Genomic DNA, 13,065 nt, shown 5'->3' on the forward strand with positions numbered 1-13,065 from the left:
GAACAGAATTCTGTGTAGTTGTTAGTACATTATGTCAGAGCTAAGTAAATTTGAACTTAGGCAGATTGTTGGTGCTCATATGGTGGGTGCTTTTGTAAACAAGGTAGCTGAACTGTTTGGTGTTTCAAAAGGTATTTATCAAAAATTTATACAGCATTTTTGGAAAGTGGAAAGACATCATCTGCTAAGTTGTAACGTAGATGAAAGGGTGTGGTGAGTTATAGTGACAGATGGTCACTGAAGAGAACTGTAATGAAAATAGAGGACAACAGATGCAAAAGCCACTGCACAACTCAATGTCCACTTTCACCAAAAAAGCAACATAAATGAAGTTCTGTTAACAGGGAATTCGAGAGTGAGCTGCAATTCCAAAACCATTCATCAGTGATGCAGATTCTCATAACAGGAAACTATTGTAACAAAGCCATAAAATCTGGCTTATGGAGCAATCGAAAAATGTAGTTTGGTTGGATGGGTCTTGTTTCACATAGTTTAAAACTTCTGGCTGAGTTTATGTCCAAAGAGTGAAACAGTGATGATTTAGTCAGTCATATCTGATATCCCTCAGGCCCTATGGTGACTCTGCAAGGATGCATTACTGCCAAGGATTATGTGACCATCTTGGCTGATCAAGTCCATCCCAGGATACAATGTTTGTTCCCCAGTGGTGATGCAGTATTCTAAGACGATAGAGCCCTGTTCACACATCTCACAATATCCAAGACTGTTTTGTGAGCATGAGAATGAAGTGTTGCGTCTCCCCTGGCCACCACAGTCACCAGATCTCAAACTTATTGAGTCTTCGTGGTGTACTTTGGAGAGAAGGATGTGATTGCTAACCATCTCCACCAAAATTACCTGAACTTGCCACTATGATAGAATATTCCCTTGCAAATCATACAGAATCTGTATTTATCCATTCTCAGGCAACTGGAAGCTGTTATGAATGCCAATGGTCATAGCACATTATGCAGGGTAATGTGTTGTGTTTCTGGTGTTTCCATATTTTTGCCTACTCCCAGAACAATTTCAAACATGATTACACATGGATGAGACACACTGAAAATTGCTTGAACAGTCTACGGGTATACTGCTGGTTCATAGTGTCCTATGGGCACAATATTTCGGCGATCAGACATGTCGCCATCGTCAGGTGCACTGACGAATTGAGCTCCTAAGGGCAGGCGGCCGATTTAAATCCCCTCCCCCTGCGGGCCGCTCTCTTCGCCGTCCGCGCCTGCGCGCCGGTGGTCGCGAAGACATGGGCGTCAGAATCTGTTGTAGTGTCGATGTGCTTGCTACGTCCGCCCTGGTTGCCAGTTCATACTTCTTGCTGAGAGTCTTCTTAGTCACATTCAATGCCGGGTCCCAAGCTTTGCTGAGATTGTAGACGCTATCTCGCAATCTCGGTTGATAAGATCTTCCCTGGTGCGAATTTTGATAGCCTCCCTTGTAACACTGTCACAATATTTAGAGGTTTGAGCCAGGATCTTGGTACGCTCATAATCCATCTCGTGTTCCTCACATAAACAGTGCTCTGCTACTTATTTGGATATTTCAATTGAGTGTGCCTTTGATGTTCTCGGCAACGATCTTCGATGGCGCATACTGTTTGTCCGATATAAGTCTTCCCACGCTCACAGGGAATTTGGTATATGCCAGCTTTCCTCAAACCGAGGTCATCTTTCACACTTCCCAGTAATGCCCGTATTTTATTGGGCGGGCAGAAGACGGGTTTTACTCGGTGTTTCTTTAATATACGATATACAGCCGATTTTCCCTGATAGTGCGCCATTGTATGGAATAAAGGCAGTGGCTACCTCTTCTTCCATGACTTCATCCGTCTCCACAGGTTGTGCTGTGGTGGTGGAACGGAGAAGGCGTCTAATCTGTCATTCTGAGTACTCGTTTTTTCGGAACACGGTTTTGAGGTGTTCCAATTCCTGGGCCAGATTCTCTGCGTCCGAGATGCTGCACGCCCTGTGTACTAGTGTTTTTAGTACTTCATTCCTCTGAGAAGGGTGGTGGCAGCTGTCTGCATGCAGGTACAGGTCAGTGTGCATTTTCTTCCTGTACACACCGTGGCTCAGGGTACCATGAGCTCTTCTCTTGACCATGATGTCCAGGAATTGTAATCTTCCTTCTGCTTTGGTCTCCATAGTGGATTTGATGTTTGGATGTGTGGAGTTTAGGTGTGTAAGGAAATCCAGGAGCTTGTCCCTACCATGGGGCTGGATGACGAACGTGTCATCGACATAATGGAAGAAACAAGTAGGTTTCCAATTGAATGATGCCAAGGCTTCCTCCTCAAAATACTCTATGTACAAATTAGTGACCACCGTCGAGAGTGGGTTGCCCATTGTGACTCCATCCGTTTGCTCATAGTATTCCCCACTAAACAGAAAATACATTGAGGTCAAAACATGCCTAAAGAGTTTGGTGGTCTTCTCGTCAAATTTCTACCCAATAAGCTCGACTGACTCTCGTAGAGGCACCCTGGTGAATAGTGAAACCACGTCGAAGCTCACTAGGATATCAGTGTCTTTCAGTCTGAAGTTGTCGAGACATTTCACGAAATCCATGGAATTACGGATATGGTGAGAGCATTTACCTACATAGGGTCTAAGTAATTCAGCCAGATATTTTGCCAGCAAGTAAGTAGGTGCCCTAATGTTGCTGACAATCGGGCGCATAGGTACCCCTTCTTTGTGGACCTTAGAGAGTCCATAAAGTCTTGGTGGTACAGGTCCTTGAGGTGACAATTTCTTGGCGTCCCCCTCTGGTAGATCCACGTCCTTGAGTAGAGCCCAGGTCTTGTTCTCCACCTTCTTCGTGGGGTGAGCGTTGATCTTCCTATAGGAGTCGTCATCTAGCAGACGCTGCATCTTCTCAATGTAGTCCTTACGGGAAAGAACAACAGTGGCATTGCCTTTGTCAGCAGGTAAGATAACAATCTCAGAGCACTCTCTTAGGTCCTGAATGGCCGCCCTTTCTCTACTGGTAATGTTAGTCTTCGTAGGTTTAGTTCTGGTCAGAGCCTGGCAAGTTTCCCGACGCACTTCTTCTGCTGCTTCAGATGGTAATCGCGCTACAACCTGTTCCACTGCACTGATGATGTCCGCACCGGCGTGAACCTAGAGGTGGGAGCAAAGTTGAGCGCCTTCTCCAGAACCGAAACTGCCTCATGATACAGCTCCATGTCAGTGAGATTGATGATTGTCTTGCATGGTGCCTCCAGTGATGGTTTATCCGAGAGACATGAGAATTTTGAAATCTGACGTCCAGTGGCCTTTTTATGTGCAGAATCAGCTGTCGTTCAGGTAACACCATCCACCCAGTCCCAGGTCCACGAATTAAACTGATTGGCCAGTTTAAGATGAAGTTTAAATAGTTCCTGGGAGTTGTAAATCGGCCGCCCGCCCTCAGGAGCTCAGTTCGTCAGTGCACCTGGCAATGGTGACATGTCTGATCACCGAAATATTGTGCCCGTTGGACACTGTGAACCGGCAGTATACCCGTGGACTGTTCAAGCAACAAATACGCTGGGAGAAACTGGAGAATCATACTGAAAATTGTTTACATTTTATCATTCACTCTATTCAGTGATGTAGATCAAAACATAAAAAGAAAACACCAATTCTTGTATTGAATCTGAGCTTCTTTGAAGAAATTTCTCTAAATTAATTTTTCATACTCAGCCTTAATTGTTCTCCAATAGTGAAAAACTAACTGCTTTTTAGTTAAATACACATTTTTCAATAACTACACTTTTCTGGAGTACAATACCACAATTTTATTTCACATTTACTTGGTATTACTCACCTGTATTATACGATTGGGCAAATTCTTCTGGGTACAGAGTGATGTACCCATCAATGATACACTGATCTGTTTTGTCTGTGTACCGCGAGTAGTGATGACACTTCCTCCTGTGAAAAAGAAGATAGTCTTAGCTTTTACACTAGAAACTATGATTGTTTATAAAATAGAGGTAAATGTGTTGAAACATGTGGTTTCAAAAAGAAACTGAACTTTTGCTGTATCAGCTTTATTGCTTATTGTAGAACATTTTAAGTATTGTCCCCTTCAAAAAAGTCCCCTTGGCTGTTAATACACCATTCCCATCATTTCTTCCAGTTTTGAAAAGCCTCCTGGAACATATTTTGTGGGATGGGGTGCAGGTTTCTCATCACATTGTCCTGTACCTCGTCTATGGTTTGGAAATGACATCCTTTCAATGTGTTTTTCAGTATGGGAAACAGGAAAAAGCCTGCTAGGGATAGGTCTGGAGAATATGGTGGATGGGACACAGTGGGAATGTAGTGTTTGACTAGACAGTTGCAGCCAAGGAGTGACATGTGAGCTGGTGCATTCTCATGATGCAACATCGAACTGTGGTTTCCCCACAATCCAGGCCTCTTCCTGTGCACAGCATCCCTCATGCACACTAGGATTCCCTGGTAGACTTCCTTGTTTGCCATCTGGTCACATGGCTCAAATTCATGACGGATAATGCCTTTGTATTAAAAAAACACAACCTACATCACCTTGATCTTTGACCAACTCATGCATGTTTTTTTTTGGATGAGGTGACCCTTTGGCCACCCACTGCGATGAGTGCATCTTCGTTTCAGCATCATAGCCGTACACACACATCTCATCACCTGTTATGATGTTCTTAAGAAAGATCTCATTATCATTAAGAGCGGCAAGCAATTCATCGCACATTTCAACACAGGTCTATTTCTGATCTTCAGTCAACAAATGCGGTATGGATTTTGCCCCCCGACACAATGCATCTCAAGTTTTTTGCTCAAAATTTGATGGCATGATCCTACATTCATGTCTACCTCCTCAGCAACTTCTCGAACAGTTATATGACGATTTCCACGAATCACTGCACAAACGATATTCACATGGCCTTCATCTGTTGATGTGGGAGGATGTCCAGACTTGGAATCATCACAGACTGACATTCTGCCCTGTTCAAAATGTTTAAACCACTCACAGCACTGTGTGTCTCATACAGTCCTCCCTGCATGCTTGGCTAAGCATTTGAAATGTCTCTGTGAAAGTTTTGACAAGTTTGTAGCAGAATTTCACACACACATATTGTTCTTCAAGCCCCTTCATTGCACTACACTGACAAGCATGCTATACATGAGCTTACTTCACTGGCTGTGGTTTGTTTGCTAAATGTCTGAGTGACACGAGGCAAATAGCAGTTTGTTGTCTAAACCTGCGGCTAGGTGCACTCAGTAGCTGCAGCACACTCTCTCTGCTGGTTGGTGCACTGTTTCAAAAGTTTGGTTTCTTTTTGAACACAGCTTGTATGTTGTAAGTCACATGGTTTCTATTTGAAAATGGATTATAAAATGTGATTTAGCATTTGCTTGCCAGATAACATACATACGTAACATACAAGTGGTATGGATAGCAGTTTAAAGCTTTACATAGTACATAACAGTTCAAAAAGTATAGACTTTAGTGTCAAGAATGGTTACATAAGTACCTCCATACACATCAAACCCACCAACAGTACCTCCACTTCAACAGCTACCATCCATTCCATATCAAGAAGTAGCTTCTGTACAACCTAACTATCCATGGTCATTGCATCTACAGTAATGTGCAGTTTCTCTTCAAATATGCCATGGAGTCTCACTGAGGCCTTCACAGACTGAAATTATACTCCCAATCTTGTCCAGGAACAGATCTCCAAGTCTTCTCTCACCAGTGACCTACACACGCCCACAATCCGGTAGCAAGCACTCTTCTTGTGACTCGGTACCAAGCCAGGACTGGAGCAACTGAATTACATTCTCTGACAGGGATTGACTACATCTCATTCTACCATGAAATGAGAAATATTCTCCCCACTATCCTCCATATTCTCCCACAGTGGTGTTCTGCCAGCCACCCAACCTATGCGATACTCTTTTCTGTCCCTGCTCCACCCTTGCTCCCAACCCCTAGCCTAATGGCTCCTATCCATGCAATAGACCCAGCTGCAAGACTTGTCCCAAATCACCAACTCCAGTCCTGTCACTGGCATTTCCTACCCCTTCAAAAGCAGCCATGTGACGTATAAATTTAGATGCAACCACTCTGCTGCATTCTATAAGAGCATTCGGTTCAATCCCGCGTCCGGCCATCCTGATTTAGGTTTTCCGTGATTTCCCTAAATCGCTCCAGGTAAATGCCGGGATGGTTCCTCTGAAAGGGCACGGCCGACTTCCTTCCCAATCCTTCCCTAATCCGATGTGACCGATGACCACGCTGTCTGGTCTCCTTCCCCAAACCAACCAACCAACTCTGTTGGTCTGCATGAATGGGTGCTGCTAAGCTATGGCCAAGAGACAGCTGGACCACCCAGTTGCTGAACATGCCTCCCAGAATGATTGCTCCACTTTAATGACTGCTTCATAGCCTGTGCCATCTGGATTCTTCTCACCAAAACTAAATTTTCTGAACTGCACAGGTAGGAATTCTCCCTACATTTATTCCTGTAACCTCTGTGGCCTCAACTTTAGTCCCTGTCCTCCACCTGTCTATCCCCTTCCCTGATCTCATTTCAGTACACACCCACTCTCTATCTCACCAATGTGCCTACAAGTCCTTCCCCTTCTCTACTTCTTTCTTCTCTACTCCCCCTCCCCTCCCATCCCAGTCACCCATTGCTGTACCTGACCTAGCAGTCTATCCTGTTCCCTGCAAGCTCCCAGCAGGCTTCCACAGGCAGCACTAGTGTCTCCCACCACCCCTACTCAGTTTACCCTCCCCTCCCCAAATACCGACACCAGCTGAACTGCAGCTCACGTCAGACGCAGTCATAGCCAAGCCTTAGTGCTTGGAGACAGCAGACATGTGTATGTGATTTGTTGTGTGAATGTATCAGACTTTCATTCAAAATTGAAAAAAGGTCTTGCACACAAATACGTTGATCAAAATCTTGCTACACTCTGCAACCTCATTATGGAGATAGGAAAATTATGCCTGAGGAAAACAATGCAGATGCCCTGGACAGTTTTAAAGCAAAAGGTTTTGTCATTAAAATAAGAATTTGTACATCAATCAGTTACAGTTGTACATGCGAGGGGGCACTTTCAACCGAAATGGCAAATGGTCTCAATAACACATGTAAGATTGATAGTGTTCTCAAAATGTTTAGGAAATTGCCATTGTAAGGTCACAATGAGATCTTGAAACCCTGTGTTTTCTTTAATGCCACCAAACTTAGAGAAATAGTTGGGTGTTATTTGTTAGAATATGTCCCTTCCACAATATAATTTTCTTTTTAAGTGCATCCCTATCAAATTCTCACCTTGCAATGTCTTGCTGTGGGTAGTGGGCACATAAAACTCAAGGTCTGCAATCCATTTGGACGTTGAAATTTGCATTCCTGCACTCCATTCTCCTTAATAAATTCTACAATAGTGAATTTTAAATCAAAAAATTGTTCCATATATGCCCCTTGACTTTACAAACATAGTTTGGAATGATATATAAAGTCTCTGCACTCTTTGTTGAGTTTCATAAAAAACTGTTACAACTATAATGCATGTGGCTTAAGAAACTTTGGTATTCATACAATCAGTTTCTTCATGTGCTGCATGCCAGCAAATTTAACACAAGTTGCTTCTCGATGCACTGAACAATGAAACCCATCTGTCCATAGTTGCAATTTTTTTCTCTTTCATTGTCAACTAAATCTTTAAATCTTTTGTGCATGATATTGTTGGCATGTTGGTGGGGTATCCTGCATCGCCGCCAACCTGCAACATAGCACTGCTATGTGGGTCATCGCTCCAGCTCCGCAGGTGCACTGCCCAAAGTGAGCTGAACTTTGCCTGAACTGCAGGAAGCATGCTAGTTCAGAAGGCACATACATGAACAGTAAAGGGTGCCACATCAACAGACCTTCTGCTTATATCCTATGTGTCATTCTTTTCAGCAAGTCCGAGCCCACATCCTAAGACCAACAGCTGTTTGGTAGTCATCTGCCTTATGGGTATAACTGTCCTTGCCCTATAAGCAGCAGACAGCTCTGTCTCCACTGTCCGAATTAGAAGATTGCCAGCACCACGCTGCCACCCAGACTTGACGTCCCCCTTACCACCCAGGACCACCACACATTGCAACCCACTGCTCTGGTTGTGGACTCTAATGCTGCAACTCCTTGTATTGCTCATGAGATGGGACTTTAATTTTCTGCCTACTGTTGATGTCTAAGAAGACAACTTTTCAGAACATAGTTTCTTGGAGAGATTTGCTTGTGTTGTTTTCCAAGAACTCCAGTTGTCAAAGAAGTCATTCCTATATTTCCAAGAAGGACTTCCCTTAGAATGAAATTTTCACTCTACAGCGGAGTGTGCGCTGATATGAAACTTCCTGGCAGATTAAAACTGTGTGCCGGACAGAGACTCGAACTCGGGACCTTTGCCTTTCGTGGGCAAGTGCTCTACGGACTGAGCTACCCAAGCACGACTCACGCCCCGTCCTCATAGCTTTAATTCCGCCAGTACCGTGTCTCCTACCTTCTATGGCTAAGCCATGTCTCCGCAATATCCTTTCTTCCAGGAGTGCTAGTTCTGCAGGGTTCGCAGGAGAGCTTCTGTGAAATTTGGAAGGTGGGAGATGAGGTACTGGCGGAATTAAAGCTGTGAGGATGGGGCGTGAGTTGTGCTTGGGTAGCTCAGTCAGTAGAGCACTTGCCTGCTAAAGGCAAAGGTCCCGAGTTCGAGTCTCGGTCCGGCACACAGTTTTAATCCGCCAGGAATTTTCAGGACTTCCCTTATTTGTTTTGAACTGCCAGTGGACTGCGGAACTTATATTTGTGACCATAACTGACTGTGTCAATAAATTGATTTTTGAGTGTCATCAACTGACTTACTGTGAAAGTGCCGTAAGCCAAGACACTTCAATTGTAATATCACCTCATAGAAAATTTGCATTAGACATCACTTATGCAACTGCATAATATACAAGGGTTGAAACCTCAGTAGTGGCAACTATTTATTTACAGCTCATATGAAACAGATACATGTTTCACAGTTTTACTGACCTTCAAATTAGTCACCAGCATTGTCTATAACCCATTGCCAGCAATGTGGAAGTCTTAGGATACTCTTAGTAGTGCCAGTTGTGTTGACAGCTCAAGCAGCGCAGTCTATTGCCTGACGAATTTGTAGCAGTTCTGAAGCGAATACTGTGAAGTGTTTCCTTCAGTTTAGAAATCAAGTTGAACTCACAAGGGCTTAAGCCAGGGGAGTGCAATAGGTGGTATAGCACTTAGCAGCTTCATCACTCAAACAAATCAGTAACAGCTTGCACTGTACATGCTTCAGCACTGTACTGCAAAATGATGGTCAGATCCTGCAGAAAGTGTCATCACTTCTGTCTCTATGCTGTTCATTTTTGAACACAGCCTACTACCAGCTTAGAGACAGAAGTGATGACACTTTCTGCAGGATATGACCATAATTTTGCAGGCCAATACTCAAGCATTTACAGTGCAAGCTGTTACTGATTTCATTGACTGATGGGGCTGCTAAGTGCTGTACCACCTACTGCACTCTCCTGACTTAAGCCCTTGTAAGTTCAACACTATTTCTAAACTGAAGGAAACCCTTCATGGCATTCACTTAAGAACTGCTACAAATTCGTCAGGCAATAGACTGCACCGCTCGAACTGTCAACACAACTGGCACTGCTAAGAGTATCCTACAACTTCCACATTGCTGGCAATGGTTTATACACAATGTAGGTGACTACTTTGAAGGTCAGTGAAACTTTGAAACACGTACGAGCTGTATATAAATAGTTGCCACTACTAAGGTTCCAACCCTCATATATTGGGAATTCTCATTCATCTCTTCTGTCATTCCAAATCATTTTGAAGGCTAGTGACAATAGATTGCTAAACTTCCTCTTTTTGTGCAAGCAGCCACTGGACCTGTGAATGACCTTCATACCATGAACAAATAATGAAGGGTAAACAGCACTGACACAGTGATTTTGCTGAACTGAAGAGAGTTGTGGCAACTGGAAAATGCCTTACTGCAACGCTAACTACCAGGAAGGAATGAACAAAGTCCAGACAGGCTGAGCCTTGAACCACATGCTTGCCGCACAACCAGCCTGCATGAAGTTTGGCATGCCATGGCCAGAACTGATATAGGGAGTCCAAAAGTGGATAAGTTAACATACGGTTTTTGTCTAGTGAAAGGTATAACAAGCAACACTGGTCAAAACACGGACAATGGGAGTTTGTATAAAACTAGAAACATAAAAGTCTGCATTCAAATAGACAGGTTGTTCAAAATTTCTATTCACTCTGAGATCTAATAACAGAATAAATACATTTTCGCCCTCAACAAAAAGTTTCAAAAACAGAAATAAAAACACATGTACAAATGTACGTTATGGTATATTAAAACATCTCCAGAAACACACTTCAGCTGGAGAGAATACTGTCATTTACATACGACATTCACCCTTGCTCGCGAAATGGTGTATCCTGCATTACTCTTACAAGGATACCGATAAACTCTACATATAGAGGAGTCTGTATATATAAATAAACAAATGGAGATAGTATGTAAAGGCAATAAAGAAGTAACCATAAACTTGCTTGAAGAAATGGCAGTTTTCTGCATGTATTAATACATGCTGAGGTTGTAAAATGAAATTTAGATACAATTTGAATTATGGATACAGGTAGTATCAACCTAGCGCAAAATATGCCTTTGCATAAAAGTTGTATTATTTAATTCCAATTTTTAATATTTTAACTGTGTAAATGTACATTATAGTACTTTGTAAGGTGAAAGATAAACAGAAAAAGGTCCATAAACATGGAAGGATATTTCTTTTGATTTTTTTTAATAAAAGAAAAATGTACGGGCACTTTTTACCCATGCTTGGTGGTTCTATTAAGGCACTGTGAGAGGACAGGAAGCCAGAAATGATTAATCTTATGTCTGCTTGTAGTGCAGCACACTATGCCCGGTTTATTACAGTAAATATATATATATATATCAATATAATAGAGGGAAACATTCCACGTGGGAAAAATATATCTAAAAACAAAGATGATGTGACTTACCGAACGAAAGCACTGGCAGGTCGATAGACACACAAACAAACACAAACATACACACAAAATTCTAGCTTTCGCAACAAACGGTTGCTTCGTCAGGAAAGAGGGAAGGAGAGGGAAAGACGAAGGAAGTGGGTTTTAAGGGAGAGGATAAGGAGTCATTCCAATCCCGGGAGCGGAAAGACTTACCTTAGGGGGAAAAAAGGACGGGTATACACTCGCTCACACACACATATCCATCCACACATATACAGACACAAGCAGACATATTTGAAGACTCTCCTTCCCTCTTTCCTGACGAAGCAACCATTTGTTGCGAAAGCTAGAATTTTGTGTGTATGTTTGTGTGTCTATCGACCTGCCAGCGCTTTAGTTCGGTAAGTCACATCATCTTTGTTTTTAGATAAATATATATATATATCTAAATGAAACAGTGAACAGTGCAATTCGTATGGTAAGTGAGGAAAGCTTGAGGGTAAATGAACATAAGAATTTTTATTTTTCAATTTGAAATATATGCAATAAACTATAAAAAAGAAGAAAAGGAATATCTGATTTGATTTGATTTTTTATTGGTCCAGTTTTATCATATAGCACAAAATGTACAATTGATATTGGACGAGTCAAAGATAAGTTACAATAATACATAGTATTAGCAATTAAAATTAGATACCTACTACAATTAATTTTGTTACTTATTCAGAAATTCTCTGACAGAATAGAAACAGTGCTTTATTAGAAATGCCTTTAGTTTAGCTTTAAATATTGGATGAGTAGTATTTTTTATTTCCTCTGATATCTTATTGTGTAGTATTACACCAATATTTATTATGCTCCTCTGATGGGTGGTTGTTCTGTGATATTTTTGATGTGTATTTGATTCCCTTCTGGTACTATAGTTGTGTACACTTTTGTTCTGTATCAGTTTGCCTGTTTTCAGGAGGTAGTTCCTAGTGAACAAGATAGTTTCATAAATGAATAAACTTGGAACATTTAGAACACCAATCTCAGTAAAATGGGATTTACAGGACTCCTCCTTTTTAAGGCCACAAATTATTCTTAAAGCTCTTTTTTGCATTCTAAAAACCTTTACACTGTGAGTTGAGTATCCCCAGAAAATGGTCCCATTTCGGATTAGTGGGTGGAACTGTGCATAGTATGCCTGCAATACTGTTGTTTTGCTTGTTGTAGCCTTTAAAATTCTTAGGCCATAGCACACAGATGATAGTTTTCTACATAAGTTATTTATATGTGTCCCCCACTTTAAGTCTTGCTGAACCCAAAGACCCATGAATTTTGTGACACTTACATTTTCTAGGGGATCATTTTTTAATTGGGCTTGAACAGACATTTGATTAGTTGGAGGAATTAAATGAAAATCGACACACACAGTTTTTTTCAGTATTTATAATGAGTTTGTTTTTTGTGAACCACTCAGAAAGTCTTTTCATAGAACTTTCTGCTGTGGACCGCAAAGTTTCTGGACTGGATCCAGTGAGCAATATGCTGGTGTCATCGGCAAACAGGATAGTTTTTGTGGGACTCATATATTCAACTAAGTTGTCCACATAAATCAAGAAGAGTAGTGGACCTAAGATTGAGCCTTGTGGTACACCATATTTTATTGGTAATTCCCTAGAAAGAAAGGAGTTGTTTCTTGTTTTATTCATTTTGTTGAATTCATACTGAAGTGATACTTTCTGCCTGCGGTTTTTTATGTATGAACACAACCAGCTATGTGCTACACCTCTTACTCCTTGTCTTTCTAATTTTTCGAGCACAATGTTATGGTCCAGGACGTCGAAGGCTTTTGATAGATCTAGAAAAATACCTGCAGCTAATTTATGTTGATCAAGGGATTTTAAAATGCAGTCTAAGAATTCGAAAATTGCTGTCTGTGTAGATTTAGACTTTCTAAAACCATGTTGTTGTACTGTAAGAGGTGCATATTTATTTATGAAACT

General features: G+C 41.7%; 1 protein-coding gene across 1 annotated transcript in view; it reads right to left on the reverse strand.

Annotated features, from left to right (window-relative positions):
- LOC124596338 (SUN domain-containing protein 2-like) overlaps nt 1-13,065 on the reverse strand; it is a 170,604-nt gene that overhangs the window by 32,378 nt on the left and 125,161 nt on the right. Inside the window, exon 5 of the mRNA XM_047135441.1 lies at nt 3,823-3,929. Within this exon, the coding sequence (XP_046991397.1) occupies nt 3,823-3,929 (107 nt within the window). The remainder of the gene's footprint in view (nt 1-3,822; nt 3,930-13,065) is intronic.

Source organism: Schistocerca americana, chromosome 2, assembly GCF_021461395.2.
Source record: "Schistocerca americana isolate TAMUIC-IGC-003095 chromosome 2, iqSchAmer2.1, whole genome shotgun sequence".
NCBI classification, from domain to species: Eukaryota; Metazoa; Arthropoda; class Insecta; order Orthoptera; family Acrididae; genus Schistocerca; species Schistocerca americana.